Source organism: Carcharhinus amblyrhynchos, chromosome 14 (assembly GCF_965287045.1).
Source record: "Carcharhinus amblyrhynchos chromosome 14, sCarAmb.v2.hapA, whole genome shotgun sequence".
Classification (NCBI taxonomy): domain Eukaryota; kingdom Metazoa; phylum Chordata; class Chondrichthyes; order Carcharhiniformes; family Carcharhinidae; genus Carcharhinus; species Carcharhinus amblyrhynchos.
Window position 1 is genome coordinate 58,569,693 of NC_137337.1, and position 16,207 is coordinate 58,585,899.

At 46.1% G+C, this 16,207-nt stretch overlaps 1 protein-coding gene across 1 annotated transcript in view; it reads left to right on the forward strand.

Annotated features, from left to right (window-relative positions):
* galnt16 (UDP-N-acetyl-alpha-D-galactosamine:polypeptide N-acetylgalactosaminyltransferase 16) overlaps positions 1 to 10,958 on the forward strand; it is a 132,589-nt gene extending 121,631 nt beyond the window's left edge. Inside the window, exons 13-15 of the mRNA XM_080202011.1 lie at positions 2,245 to 2,389; positions 5,547 to 5,663; positions 10,335 to 10,958. Coding sequence (XP_080058137.1) covers positions 2,245 to 2,389; positions 5,547 to 5,663; positions 10,335 to 10,487 — 415 coding nt within the window. The 3' untranslated portion in view covers positions 10,488 to 10,958. The remainder of the gene's footprint in view (positions 1 to 2,244; positions 2,390 to 5,546; positions 5,664 to 10,334) is intronic.
* The last annotated feature ends 5,249 nt before the right edge of the window (positions 10,959 to 16,207 follow it).

The following is a 16,207-nucleotide window of genomic DNA, read 5'->3' on the forward strand; positions in this document are numbered from 1 at the left end:
GAACCTCCGAAGCCCATCCTCCTCCAACACCTTTCGCAGACCCTCCGCTCACCACCCCGCCAGACACGCCCCCACGCGATCCGAACCCCCTGGGGGGCAGACCGCCCCCCCCGCCCTCAGCAGAGCACACCCCCAATCTACTTTAACCTGGTGTTGTGAGACTTCTTACTGTGTTCACCCCAGTCCAACACCGGCATCCCCACATCAACAAGTGCAGGTCAGAAGGATGGTGGAGGGGCAACAGCAATCCAGGTAGGTTGGGGGTGTGCTCTGCTGAGGGGGGGCCTGCCTTCTGGTGGGGGGGTGGGAGGGGGTCGCAGTGGGGGGGCCTGCCTCCCGGGGGCGGTGGGGTGGGGAGTTCTCCCTCCTAGGGGGTCTGACCTTAGGGGGGGGGGGGGGGGGGGGGGTGGGGAGGGGGGTTTTCATCACGAGGGCGTGGCCTGCCTCCTTTGGGGGGGGGGTCTGACCGAGGGGGAGGGAGGGAGGGGGGGCTGCCGGGGGGGTCTGATTGCAGGGGGGGGGGGGGGCTGCCTCCTGAGGGGGGTGGGGGGGGGGAGGTGAGGTGGATCGGGGTGGAGGGGTGGATCGGAGGGGGACAGCCTCCCGGGGGGGCGTCTGCCGGGGGGCCTGCCTCCCAGGGGTGTCCAATCACAGCTCATCCCTGCCCCCCACCCGGCTCTCTCTCTATTTTGTCTTTCGCGCCTGGGCAGATTGTTTCAGGTTTTTTTTTAACTGCACATGCGCGGTTCAGAGCTCCGATCATTCTGGCAGCGCTAAGCCCCACCTCACAGCGCGAATCTGACTGGAACTGGCAAAAAGCGTATGGGTGCGCTGGAACGAGGATTTCGGGCTTGGATCCATTTTACATCCGGATCCGGCACTTAGCCTCCGAATGGTAAAATCTGGCCCTTAAATTATAGCTCCACAGAAAGGAGTGTGGAGCTGCCAATTAAACTGTAAATTTAAAGAACCTCCACGCATGGTGGCACAGTGGTTAGCACTGCTGCTTCACAGTGCCAGGGACCCAGGTTCAATTCCTGGCTTGGGTCATTGTGCAGAGTTTGCACATTCTCCCCATGTCTGTGTGGGTTTCTACACAGTACTCTGTGTTTCCTCCCACAGTCTGAAAGACAGACTAGTTAGTTACATTGGTCATGCTAAATTCTCCCTCAGTGTACCCGAACAGGTGCCGGAGTGAGGCGACTAGGGGATTTTCACAGTAACTTCATTGCAATGTTAATGTAAGCCTACTGGTGACACTAATAAATAAACTTTAAAAATTGGTGACAATGGCAGATTGTAGAAGCAGTCAAGCAGAATTAATCCTATAATGATAGCCGTAAGGTGTATAATAGCAAACAGCTAGTGAAATTACAAGCAGAACCACAACAGGATTCTTTTTATCTCAAATATTTAAAGGATTTGGGGATTTCAATGACTTAACAGCTTGACAGTTCCATTGAACTTATCCACTTTTTACATACATTCACATCTACAACGATCCCAACGGACACTTTACCTCTCTGATAGGGGTACCATACCTCTCCAAAAGAGTAACTGGATCTCTCCTAAAGGATACCTTATCTCCCTAAATAACTCTAGCACCTTTAAGCCTTTTTTTCAATTGTCTAAAGCCTACAAGTCATGTTTCAATACCCCAGTAACAGAAATTGCATCCGTTTGAAAACATTTCCATGTGTCTCAATGAATCATGCATAAGCAAAGTTCAACTCATTCCTATCCCCTAACCCCTGACAAAAGTGATGAGTGTTGGTTTCAGAGACAGAACTTTCAGAATCCAGACCCTGGTGCCATTTTGGATAAGAAGCACAGTCCTTCTGGCTTTGTGAAAATTCAGACTATACCATCCTGGACTGAACACACTACTCCAAACAGAAGCTAGCCATAATATATACATTTGCTGTTGGTTAGCTGATGACACTATAAAAAATGAAGCCTCTACCAATGTGCCTGTGAGACAGCAGAGGCACACAACAAAATCACTATAACTCTGGAAGTCAAGCAGCTGTCAAAAAACATTTGTCATCCTTTTGAGGAGTATTTCTGTGGGAATTACATCTTACCTTTCCGAGCATTACTGTCCATTGTTGACTCTTTACCATGTAAGTTGGTGTCACACACATTTCCATGTTATATATGACATGTATTTCCTGCTTTCTGTCAGGTTTGCCATGACTGAGTGCAGCACGTTGAATGGCCTTCTTATGTTAACTTTTGTTTTAGAATCCCAGAAAAGGAAATATCTGAAACAGTTGTGGTGAAACAGAGGGGAAGATGCATGCAGTCTCAAGCCCCTTACAAAATGGGCAATGTCATCATCACCCTGGGGCAGTGTTCAGAGATGCAAACCAGTATTCCCTACAACCAGGTGAGAGGCAGCTTTCAATAATCTCTTTCCTTAATTATGGGTGGGATTTTCCAGTCCCTGCGCAGCGTGCTTTCCGGTAGCGGAGGCAGCTCGCCTTTGGCAACTGGTTGGATCATCCAGTCCTACTGGTGTCTATACAGTTTTGAAAGGCTTTCCCTTCCTGCCACGGGGCTCACCTTCAGCACAACTGGAAGATCTTACCATTGGAAGGGCTGGAAAATTACACTCAACGACTTGTTTTGATATAATCGCTGGAATTCTACCGACTCGCCCGCCTCCAAATCGGAGCAGGTGAGGGGCGAACAATGGAGATGTCTGTTGACCCCGGACGGGAGTGTCCAGTCTCGATCGAGTGAGACTGTAAAATCCCACCCAATATCTTTAATATAGTAAAAAATCTCAAGCTACTTCACAGGACTGTTATCAAACTAAGTTTAACATTGACCCATACAAGAATATATAAGGACAGAATAACCAAAAGCTTGGTCAAAGAGTTAGCTGCTAAAAAAGGAGAGACAGAGGCAGAGAAGTTCAGAGAATCCCAGAGGTAGATGAAAGTATGGCCACCAATGGTGGAGTGGTTAAAAATTGGGGATATTCAAAAGGCCAAAATCGGATGAACATGAGTACCTCGGTTGTGGGCCTGGTGGAGGTTACAGAGAAAGGGAGGGGTGAAGTCATGGAGGGAGATGTGAATTTTTAAATTGAGGTTAGTGGAGCAGGAACCAATGTATGTCAGTGAGCAAGAGGGTGGCTGGGACTTGTGATATGAGTTAGGAAATAGGAAACTGAGCCTTACATAAAGCTCAGGAACCATGAACCTCAGCTGTCTTCTGCATCTTCATGTGTAACCAGGCAGCAATTGTCAGCTTGCAATTTGTTGTGAATGATACAGTGTGTCTGTTCAAACTTATTTTGGATTAGTATCTATAATTGCATGCTGGATAGCAACCGTGGAATGAGAACAAGAGATCTTTCCCTATTCTAAATCCAAAAAAAAAGATTTGCATTTATATAGCATTTCCAGAAACTCAGAGCTTCCCAAAACAACTTACAGCCAGTGTTGTATATTTGAAGTGCGGGCACTGATTGATGTGGAAGTGTGGGAGATGCAGTAGTCAGTTTTGCGCACAGCAAGACACACAAAACATTGTGAGATATCAACCCCAATCTACTGTTTGAAGTAGTGTTACCTCAGAGGGCAGACAGGGCCTTAGAATAGACTCAGATTTGATACAAATGAAGAACGTGTGATGCTGACTAATTCTACTGGATAGATCCAGGTCATATCTTATTTTGAGTTGATGAAGGATGAGGCAACAGAGTTGAGCTAGAACAGCCCCACTGACATAGGAAGGACAGGAAAAATCTGATGGCCAAGTTTCTCACTCATCACAACTGCTAATAGGATCACAGTTGGTTGTGATGCACTTCATGGTGGAATAACTCACAGAGAGTTCCCAGTGCCCAGGATCATCTCCAGTTCGAGTCAGGAGAGGATGGAAAAAAACTGGTAGAAAAATTGGTTATATAAACAAAAACATTTTTAAAACATGGTGTCATTATGTTCTCTTGTAAGGTACATTCTATAAGACTGGGACTAAGTTTAACTTTTCCTTCTCAACTTTCTTGACATATCTGCTGCCTTTCACATGATTGACCAGACCATCTTCTGCCAACACCTCTTCACTGTGTCCAGATGATTATCTAAGCATAGCCAGAATATACAATGATTGCTGTTCCTGTTCCCACACTGTTATCTCTGCCTCCCACAGTGGCTTCCTCCCATTTCTGATCTGCCCTTGTCACTTCACACAAGTAGACAAGTAGCATATTTAGCTTCTTCATTATTGCTAGACTATCAGACTGCTTATCCAACATCTAGTCCTGTCTGAGTAGAAATTTCCTCTTTTTAAATATTGGTGAGACCAAACCATTTGACCAGAATTTTACCGTCCCTCCTGCCACTGGAATCGGAGTGGGTAAGGGGCGGACCATGAAAAGGTCCATTGACCTTGGGTGAGATTTTACGGTTTTGGGACAGGCATAAAATCCCTTTTAGCCCCTGCTCCAAACTCCATCCCTTTCCTTGAAAGTTTTAGGCTGAATCAGACTATCTGCAACCTGTGTTACATTTGACCCCAAGATGAGCTTCTGGCCACACGAAGACTAATTATTTCCACCTCTAAAACATCACCCGACTTTGTCCATCTGTCATTTGTGTCTTTGTTACCTATAGACTTGACTATTCCAACACACTCCTGTCTGTCAACCATCTGCCACCTGTCTTAAATTTAAGTGTGTCCAAAATTCAGCTGCCATATCCCAATACTTGTTCGCTAATCCAACTTTGGCTCCCAACAAAGCAATGCCTTGATTTTAAATTTTCATCCTTGTTTTCAAATCTTCCCATGACACAGCCCCTACCTATCTCTCATCTCCTCCAGTTCCACAACCCTTTGAGATATCTATGCTCCTCTAATTCGGATCTTGGCATGGTGGCACAGTGATTAGCACTACTACCTCACAGCACCAGGGATCTGGGTTCAATTCCAGCCTTGGGTCACTGTTTGTGTGGAATTTGCACATTCTCCCCATATTCTCTGGATGCTCCAGTTTCCTCCCACATTCCAAAGATGTGCAGGTTTGGTGGATTGGCCATGCTAAACTGTCCCTTAGTGTCCCAAGATGTGTAGGATAGATAGGTTAGCCATGGTATATGTGTGGGGTTACATAGATAGGGTGGAAGAAAGGGCCTGGGTAAGGTACACTGTCAGAAAGTTGGCACAGACTCGATTGGCTGAAGAACCTCCTGTTGCACTGTCGCGATTCTATGATTCTTAAGCAGTCCCGATTTTAATGACTCTGCCATTGGTGGCTGTGCCTTTAACTGCCTAGATTTTAATTTCTGGAATGTTCTGTCTAACCATCTCTGCCTCTCTACCTTCCTTTCTTTAAGATGCTCCTTAAAACCTACTTCTTTCACCACTATCTCCTTTGTAGCTTGGTGTCACATTTCATTTGATAGTGCTCCTGTAAAGTGGTTCAGAATGTTTTATTGCACTAAAGATGCTATATAAAAACAAGTTATTGTTGTTGTTGTAATTGGGGTTACAGCATGGTTGTGACTGGGTTTTGGGTGTTTGATTATTTGCAGGAATGGGTGTTTTCTGGACCATTAATCAGGCAGCTGGACAAATGTGTGGCGATTACAAATTTCTCCATCGCTTCGCAGGTTGTCCTGGAACTGTGCAGTCGAGAGGATGGCAGACAGGTGAGCGTCGAGTTATGCGTACCTGTAGGAATTGAGCTTCTGGCAGTGAGGAATCGCGGGGTGGGATCTCCATACAGGCACACTTCAATCCCAGATACCCAGTCCCTCCTCCTCCTCTCCTGTCACCCTGATATATAGGACAACAGTGTTTACAACCATTGTTATAGTTAATGTTGCAACCCAAAATAAAAAAACAGAAAGAGTTGGCAATGATGGGTACTGGTCCAAACTGGAGTTCTATTTTAAGGTGTACAAGATCAGTTCAGGCAACACCAGTCATTTCCCAAGCTATACTGTTTTTTTCCTTCTGGAAATATGGGGAAACACAGTACCTCAGGCTCTACTTGTGGAATCTTGCTGTATGCAATGAGGTAATGACAAGAATAATTAGTGCTTTAGTTGACTGGTTAAAGGATAAATATTGGCTAAGTCATAAACTCTCCTCTCCTTCCAGTTGCACCTGAAAGAACAGGTTTAATGTCTGTTTAATACCTCCTCTGTAAGATAGCATCTCTGGCAGTACAGCACTCTCTCCGTACTGCATTGGAATGTCTGTGTGAGTTTTGTGTTCAACTCTGTGGCATTGAATCCACGACTCATGAAGGGAGAGTGCTGTTCACGGTCAGGACACCTTACACTCAGCACAGAGAAGAGATTGATCTTTCCAATATGTCAATGATGAGGTCAATAGGGGATGAAGATTAGAAAAGGATCATTGGAAGGGAAATAACTAGTGAATCTACCAACTTAAATTTAGGGAAGAGGGAGAGTCACCGTTAAATGGTAGCACCGTGGCACAGTGTCTTACAGTGCCAGGGAGCTGGGTTTGAGTCACTGTCTATGTGGAGTTTCCATGTTCTCCTCGTGTCTGCATGGGTTTCCTCCGGGTGCTCCAGTTTTCTCCCACAGTCCAAAGATGTCGGGTTAGGTTGATTGGCCATGCTAAAATTGCCCTTAGATGCGTAGGTTAGAGGGATGAATGGGTAAATATGTAGTGATATGGGGGTAGGGCCTGAGTGGAATTGTGGTCAGTGCAGACTTGATGGGCCAAATGGCCTCTTTCTGTACTGTAGGGATTGTAGAAACGAATCTAGAAATGTACCTGAACAGGTGCCAGAGAATGGTGACTCGGGGATTTCACAGTAACTTCATTGCAGCGTGAATGTAAGCCTACTTGTGCCAAGTAAATAAAACTTCAAACTGCTGCCCCACAGCACCAGGAACCAAGGTTGGGTCACTGTCTGTTTGGAGTCTGCATGTTCTCCCCATATCTGCATGGGTTTCCTCCAGGTGCTCCAGTTTCCTCCTACAGTCCCACAAAGATGTGCTAGTTAGGTGCATTGGTTATGCTAAATGTTCCCTCAGTGTATCTGAACAGGTACTGAAATGTGGTGGCTAGGGACTTTCACAGTGACCTCATTGCAGTCTAAATGTAAGCCTACTTGTGACACTAATAAACTAAAACTTTAAACTTTAAATGGTTTTCATATCTTTGTTATAATAATGAACAGTGGATCAGCCTCTTTGCTACAGTATCACCTAGTACTTGCTCTTTAAAGCATTCTGCTTCTTAATGGAAAACATGTGCAGGGCTTCCCACTACACAAGCTTTCACCTGCGGTTTGTATTTATAATAAAACATTAAATTGACTAATAGCAGCTATGGTCAGACAGCAGGAGGCACACTTAAAACAGAAAATGATTACTTAGCGGAGACATTAAAATATAAACATCAGCGGGGATCACTGGTTATAACATCCCAAGGAACACCCTGCGGTATTTCTTTAAGACTGAGCTGACTCAACTGCCAAATCTCTTCTCTCTGCAGAGATGAAATGGCACGAGGTAGATTCTAACCTAGGGTTTCACCCATTTTCTCTGGATGTGGATATTACTGACAAGTAATTGTCCTGTCTGTGCAATAGCTGCAAGTCCCCAGCAGCAAGCAGATAATTTGGCCCCCTTGAATTACTTTGCATGTGCCAAGCAAAATGATTTAAAGGGGCTGTGCACGCGAACAAATTGCCCGTGTGTTCCAAAATAACAATTAGAGTGAATGTTGATGACGAGGTTGGAATCTGTTACCCATCCCTTGCACCACTTGATACAACTCTAGACCACTTAGAAGGCATTAAAAATCAACCATGTTGCTGGGGGAATGCAGTCCCAGATAGGTTTCCTTCCTTTAATCGTTTAGAGGTTTTTAATAACAAACTGACGGCTTCACGGTCAACCCTACCGACACTAGATTTTATTTTATTTCCAGATTATTCAAACTAAATCCAAAATCTCAAACTGCTCTGTTAGAGTTTGAACTTGTTCTGTGGATTAACAATCCAATGGCATTTAATGACTATACTACCATATTAATATAGGGAAGAGTGACACATTTAAATTATGTTGTAAATGCACGTTATGGAAAGGGAATAAATACAACTATTGAACACTGCAGTCTGTGTTCTCACGGGGCAGCGATTTTCTTGTGAATTTTTGGAGTAGAAATGGAAGGAAGCCATGATTCAGTGGGATCATTGCTGATTTTTACCCTAAATCCACCCCCATGCCTTGCCTTCATTTCCTAATCATACCCTGGTTTAGCAAAACACTATTGATCTCAGATTTCATGGCCGGGATTCTCCCAAAACAAAACAATGTGTCCGGCAGGCAGGAAAATGGGAGTATTTGCTGCCTGTTTTTTGGGCATACGTACTTGAATGAATCTCCGCAGTCTGAGCAATACAGAATACCTCAGCGTGATTCATTCGGAAAAGCAGGGGGCAGGGCGTCATCCTACCCCTGAGGCCGGCAGCGTAGCGCTGAGTGGGCCATTGCGCATGCACCGATCTGTCAGTGTAGAGATCTGCGCGTGCGCACTAGCCCCCATCGCTAGCTTCCCAATTACTGGCCCTCCCCACAATTCCCCTGATCACTGGCATACCGAATCCCTCCCCAGGCCACTCCAATTGTGCCCTCCCCCCAAACATGGCTAGCCCCAACAGCACCCCCCCTGATGGCCAGACCCTCCTCCTCCCCCTTCACCCCAATGGCTGGGGACTCTCCCTTCCCCGAACACTGGCCAGCCCCAATTGCCCACTGACCCCACTTGCAGAGTGGCAGCGAGTTCCTTCCCACTGCCCTGTCCCCTCTGGCCCCACCCCCTTTGCATTGCCCAGTGTCTGGTGAGCAGTGCCAGTGTGCTAAGCTGACACTGCCCAAGGGGCGCTCTCCTGACCTACTGGGGGGCCTCAACGGTCTCTGTCCCCACCAGCGGAGTGAGCACGCCTGTTCTCAGGCGTTATGGAATGCCATAAACGATAGATAAGGGCCATGGGTGGAGGGGGGACTGGTAGTGTTAAAATGGTGGCACGGGCTCGTTGGGCCAAAGGGCCTGTTTCCTGGGCTGTTTTTGTTCTTTGTTCCATTGGTGGAGAGCAGTTGTAAACCCACTGGTGGGAACCACTCGGCGAGGCTGAGTGGGGGAGAGGGGGAGAGATGCTAGTGGGCCCAGAGAATACCATCCCGGGCCCGTGTTGAAGATTTATACTCTGACTGCCTTTGGTTTATCATGGATTTTCACAAACCTATACTCAGCTTGGATCTTGCATTTCAAAACTTCCAGTTTAGCTTTGATGTGAGCATTTCCTGAGTCCCTTTCCTAGCTGTGTCTTCTCTGTAGCCTGTATTGTACTTGCAGCCTTCTGTCTGTATTTGTAAAAGCTTCTACAAATATATAAAAAGGAAAAGCTAATGTGAGTGGTGTTAGAGGATAAAACTGGGGAATTAATCATGGGAAATGAGGAAACGGCAAAGACCTTGAGCAAGTATTTTCACACTGGAAGACATAAAATACATTGCAAGAATAGGAGAACAACAGGGAACAAACAGGAGGGTGGAACTTAAAACAATCACAATCATTAGAGAAAAATACTCAGAAAACTAATGGGACTAAAGACTGACAAATCCTCTTCACCTGATACACATCACTCTAGGGTTTTAAAGGAAGTAGCTGCAGAGATAGTGGATACACTTGTCATCTTCTAAAATTCCCTAGATTGTGGAAAGGTCCCAGTCAATTGGAAAATCACCACCATTCAAGAGAAAAGGGAGACTGATGGCAAGAAATGTAGGCTAGTTATTCTAACATCTGTCATTAGGAAAATGCTAAAATCCAATGTTAGGGAGGTAGCAGCTGGACATTTAGAAAATCAATCAGGCAGAAGCAACATGATTTTGTGTTGGCCCCAAGATGAGGTCCCACCTTCGCTATCAGATTAACATAGAAAGTGGCATGCACTATTCCAAAGAAGAGCAGGGGAGTTCTCACCAGTGCCCCAGGCAATATTTATCCCTCGTTAACTCATTCCAGTTTGTGGAAGCTTGTCAAGCCTACACTGGCTTCTGTGTTTCCTACCTGCCCAACAGTCAGGGTACAAAGAGGCTACAGTCATACAACTGTAGGTCAGCGACTGAAACCCACAGGCCTGGACTCATGATTAGGAGAAACAAGTTCAGATCCTATCTTGACAGCTGGGGGGAAATTTCGATTCTGTTAATGAAATAATTCTGGAATAAAAATCTTGTGTTGTTAATGGTGACCATGAAAGATCCGAAGGTCACGAAAGACACTGAGTGAGTACAGGTATGTAAAGATGTGTTCCTGGTTTATTTCAGAAATGGAAATTGAAGGGATCGTCCATCCAGCACCTCATAACTGGCGCTTGCTTGGACAGCCAAGTAACCAAGACCGAACCCAGCCGCGTGGGGACCGCGTCCTGTCGCCCTGAGCTCAGCAGCCAACAGTGGGAGCGGCTGCAGGTCACGTGACAACAGGAGCCATGCATCACCCCCACTAAGCATGCACGGACTTGAAAGAAGAGAAGGGGGATTTTACATTTGTGTGAATACAGTTCACTTCAGGCATAAGATTACAAAAAAGTCAGAAAGCGACAGTATAGCTGGCTGAACAGCAACTGAGAAAAATGACTGGACAGGAACAGCAACACAGGTCCTGCTGGAATTGTCTAAAGGAAACATCATAAACAAACAGCTGCATACCATTCTTTCTCTGGAGCTGCCGTGTACTACAGCGGCATTTTGCTTCTTCCTTTCCAAAGTATTACTTTACTGTCATTGATTAGGTCAGTTGGAGCAGGTTGAAGGGCTGTTCCTGTTCTTTGTTCAATCACTCACCTTAGAGAGCAGTTTATTGTTTCAAATGCAGGTAAATCGCAAGTCCCAATTAGGATTGTCAAGTCTGTTTGTACCTGGCCAATGGGCTTATCACATGACCGACTGCCACCAAGAGCCCAGCCCCCCCAAATCAACCAGTAGCCGCTCCCCCCCCCCCCACCTCCCCCACACTCCCCGATACTGCTCTGCCTTCCCACATCAAACGATTACCAAATTGACTTTTAAGAATTGTCCAGTCAAGAGGCCATTTCCCTCCCCCACCCACACCCCTTCCCATTTCTGATATTGCTAACTCGTAAGCTAAACTTTAAACAATAAGAAAATTGTACACTTTTTCTGGTGCCCCAATGATTTTTAGAAATATGGAAAATTTACAGCACAGAAGGAGGCCATTTGACCTTTTGTATCCATGCAGGCTATAGAAGAGATATCCAGCCTAACCCTGTTTTCTATCTTGGTTCCTAGCTCTATGGACTATGGTGTTTCAAGTTCCTGTCTGAGTGATTTTTACACACAGTGGGAGTGTCAGCCTCCATCACTTGTTCGGGCATTGAGCTCCAGACCCCCACCACCCTTTTGGTGAAAACAATTGCTCCTTAACTTTCCACTGATTTTTTTGCCAGTTACTTTAATTTATGCTGCCAGATTATGAATTTTTCTTCAGAGGGGAATAGGTTTTTTTCCACTGTATATAGACCCCACATATATCTATAAGTCCACCTAAATGTTCCTTCAGCCTTTCCTGTTCCAAAGTGAACAATCCTAACCTATCCATTCTTTCAACACTGTTAAAATTCTCAATGTTTGAAACACCCTTGTAAATCTCCTCAAATCCTGTCTAGTGAGATCGTACCTTCTTATAATGCAGTGACCAGAGCTGGACACAATGGGGGCAATTTTACCATTGAATTGCGCCTGTATTTGGGTGTGATGCAGTAGTAAAGTCGGGTATGAAGTGCTTAGCGTGATTGGCGCTGGTTTTCGTGACTGATGACATTTTAAGAATGCCGAATTCCAGCCTCTCGCTGGAAATAGGTGACAGGCAGGTTAATGTATGTAAATTTATTTTAATGTTGTTTTACATCCGCTTAAGTGAGCCCAGTGCTCAATCGTGCAAGCTTGGCCCCCTTTACGACTTCTCCAAGAAAGGTTCTTGCCGGCGAGGAGTAGACATGCTCCCCATGAAGGGGAGCAGTCAACTTGGCCTCACCAGTGGAACCGGAGGCCACTGAGGCCCCCAGTGGCTGAGGGCAAGAGGGGGGTGTCCCATGGGCAGTACCAGACTGGCAGTGCCACCCTGGCACCAGGGCAATGCCAGTCTGGCACCTGGGCAATGGCCACTGGGCAGTGCCAGGTGGTGGAGCTATTAGGGGAGGGGCCAGTGGGGGTCAGTGGGGCGGGGCTAATGGGGAGGAGGCCCACTGCCAATCTGCAGCAATTGGTGGGGAGGAGGGAGAGGGGGACCCACTGTCACGCTGCAGCGATTGGTGGGGTCTGCGATCAGTGCAGGAGGGGAGTCAGCGATCAGTCTGGGAGGCAGGGGGTCAACACAGTAAGAAGTCTGACAACACCAGGTTAAAGTCCAACCAGTTTATTTGATAGTAAACCCACAAGCTTTTGGGGTTTGCCCCTTCGTCAGGCGAGTGGAGAGTTCTGGTGTCAAACAGAGCATATAAAAGGCACACACAGTTTACAGAATACTGATTAGAATGCGAGTCTTTACAGCTAACCTGCTATTCAAGTCTTAAAGATGCAGACAATGTGAGTGGAGAGAGCATCAGGCATAGGTTAAAGAGATGTGTATTGTCTCCAGACAGGACAGTTAGTGAGATTTTATCACTTCAGGCAAGTCATAGGGGTTACGGATAATGCGACATGAACCCAAGATCCCTGTTGAGGCTGTCCTCATACGTGCAGAACTTGGCTATCAGTCTCTGCTCAGTGACTCTGCGCTGTTGTGTGTCATGAAGGCCTCCTTGGAGAATGCTTACCTGAAGGTCAGAGGCTGAATGCCCGTGAACGCTGAAGTGTTCGCCAACAGGAAGGGAACAGTCTTGCCTGGTGATTGTCGAGCGATGTTCATTCATTAGTTGTCGTAGCGTCTGCGTGGTCTCCCCAACGTACCATGCTTCGGGACATCCTTTCCCGCAGCGTATTGTGTAGACAATGTTGGCCGAGTTGCAACAGTATGTGCCGTGTACCTGGTAGATGGTGTTCTCACGTGAGATCATTGGGCCAAAGGGCCTGTTTCCCGTGCTGTGTTGTTCTTTGTTGAGATGATGTCATTCATGTCGATGATCCGGCATGTCTTGCAAAGGTTGCTGTGGCAGGGTTGTGTGGTATTGTGGTCACTGTTCTCCTGAAGACTGGGTAGTTTGCTGTGAACAGTGGTCTGTTTGAGGTTGTGCAGTTGTTTGAAGGCAAGAAGTGGGGGTGTGGGGATGGCCCTGGTGAGATGTTCGTCTTCGTCAATGACATGTTGAAGACTCCGGAGAAGATATCGTAGCTTCTCTGCTCAGGGGAAGTACTGGACGATGAAGGGTACTCTGTCCACTGTGTCCTGTGTTTGTCTTCTGAGGAGGTTGGTGCGGTTTTTCGCTGTGGCGCGTTGGAACTGTCGATCGATGAGTCGAGAGCCATATCCTGTTCTTACGAGGTCATCTTTCAGTGTTGGAAGTGGCTGTCGCAATCTCCCTCATCTGAGCAGATCCTGTGTATACGGAGGGCTTCTCCGTAGGGGATGGCTTCTTTAATGTGTTTAGGGTGGAAGCTGGAGAAGTGGAGCATCGTGAGGTTATCTGTGGGCTTGTGGTACAGTGAGGTGCTGAGATAACCATCCTTGATGGAGATGTGTGTGTCCAAGAATGTAACTGATTCCGGAGAGTAGTCCATGCTGAGTCTGATGGTGGGGTGGAACTTGTTGATGTCACCATATAGTTGTTTCAGTGATTGTTCACCATGAGTCCAAAGGAAGAAAACGTCATCGATGTATCTAGTGTATAGCATCGGTTGAAGATTCTGTGCGGTGAAGAAGTCTTATTCGAGCCTGTGCATGAAGATGTTGGCATATTGAGATGCGAGTTTGTTCCCCATGGCTGTTCCATGTGTCTGAATGAAGAACTGGTTGATGAAGGTGAAGACATTGTGGTCCAGGATGAAGCGGATGAGTTGTAAAATTGCATCTGGAAACTGGCAGTTGTCGGTGTTGACTACTGAGGCAGTTGCAGCAATGCCATTGTCGTGGGGGATGTTGGTATAGAGTGCCAAGACATCCATTGTGACGAGGAGTGTCCTTGGTTCAACTGCTCCATGTGTGCTGAGTTTCCGTAGGAAGTCCGTAGTGTTGCGACAAAAGCTGAGGGTTCTTTGTACAATGGGTTTCAGGATCCCCTCAACATAGCCGGAGAGGTTCTCACACAGCGTCCCATTGCCTGATGCGATGGACGTATCGCTGGGGGTCGGCAGGGACTGGATCTTGGGCTGCGGGCCTCTGTGATTGGAGTGGGGGAGGGGGCAGCTGCTTCAGGCAACCTGCACTAACAGGGGCCTGACAGCTCTCTCTTTTCTGTCAGACTCCTGGTACTGCTAATGCTTATGTGCAGCATCAGAGGTCTGCACGTGCGCGCTACCTCTGTCTGCAGGCTTACTGGCACTTTAAGCCTCACCCACTTTTTTTTTTACAGGCTTCTGCAGTGAGCAACAGACTTGCTCAAAAAATCTGCAGGCAGAATGCATATGGGGGGGCCTGAAAATATGCCCAAACTTTGGATCTGAAACTCCTCCAGTTTCAAGTCCGCCCAACACTTAGAAAAAAATGGTAAAACTGCCTCCAATATTCTAGCTGTGGCCTAAGTAATGTCTTCTACAGTCTGGCGTAACTTCCTTGCCCTTGTATTCTAGGATTTGCCAATGAAGTGTTCTATATACCATCTTAGCTATCTGTACTATTACTGAGAGGGATATACTCCAAGTCCCTCTGTTACTCAACAGTTCTCAGTATCCTACTATTTACTGCCTTGTCTGTCCTCCCAAAATACATTATCTCCCAACTCTCCATATTGAATTCTATTTTCCATCTGGCAAATCTATCAATATCTTCTCATAGTCTTCAGCTTTACATAGAATATACAGTGCTGAACAGCCCATCCAGACCTTTAAGCTTCACTTGAACCCCTTTCTGTCCATCTTTATTGTATTATTATTAGCATAACCCTTTCTCCCTAATAGCTTCCCAAACTTCCTTCAAATGCCTATATAATGTAGGAGCGGATTCCACTCTCTCACCACACAGGTGGAGAGGTTTCTTTTGAATTCCCTATTTGATTTCTTGTTGACTATCTCATATTGATGGGCCCTCATTTTGCTTTCCCCACATAAGGAAGAACGCTCGTTGTATCTAAAACTGTGAATGATTTTGATAGTGTAAGGACCTTAATGAGGTCACCTCTCAGCCTCATCTTTTCAGGAGTAAAGAATCGCAGACTTTTCATCCTTTCCTGATGGGTAGAACCACATTGTTCTGGTATCATCTTTGTGAGTCTTTTTTGCATCCTCTCCAGTGATTCTATATCCTTTCTATAATAAACAATACATAGTACATCAAGTTTAGCTTCACTTCCCTACTTTTCATTCTATCCCTCCATAAGTCATAGAACAGAATCGTAGAATCCGTACAGTACACAATAAGACCATTTGGCCTATTGAGCCTGCACCAACAAGAATTCCACCCATGCCCTTACCTCCATAACCCCATGTATTTACCCTGCTAATTCCCCTGACACTAAGAGGGAATATAACCATAGCCAATCAACCTAACCTGCACATCTTTGGAGTGTGGGAGGAAACCAGAGCATCCAGAGAAAACCCATGTAGACACGGGAGAATATGCAAACTCCACAAAGACCAGAAATGAACCCAGGTCACTAGAGCTGTGAGGCTGCAGTGCTTACCCTATCATTGATATAAATCATTGCTATAAATAACAAAAAGCATGGGACTCAATACTCTGAGCAGCATCCCATTGGAAGCAACCTTCCAGTCATTAAATAAAACCTGTCAACTATTACCCTCTGTCCCCTGCCCCTTGGCCAATTTTGGATCCAAATTTTCACCTTTCCTTAAAACTCATGAGCTTATAATTTTCTGTTCAGTCTGCCATGTGTTACCTTGCCGAAAGACATGTAACCTACATCAAGTGTGGCATCTTCATTATTGTTCCTCTTTAACCTCCTTAACAAATACAGTCAAGTTAGTCAAATATGACCTTCCCATAACAAATCCATGATGGCTGTCCGATTAATCTTTTAAATAATGATTTATACTGACCCTCGGAATGAACTAGCCTCCACTGTTTT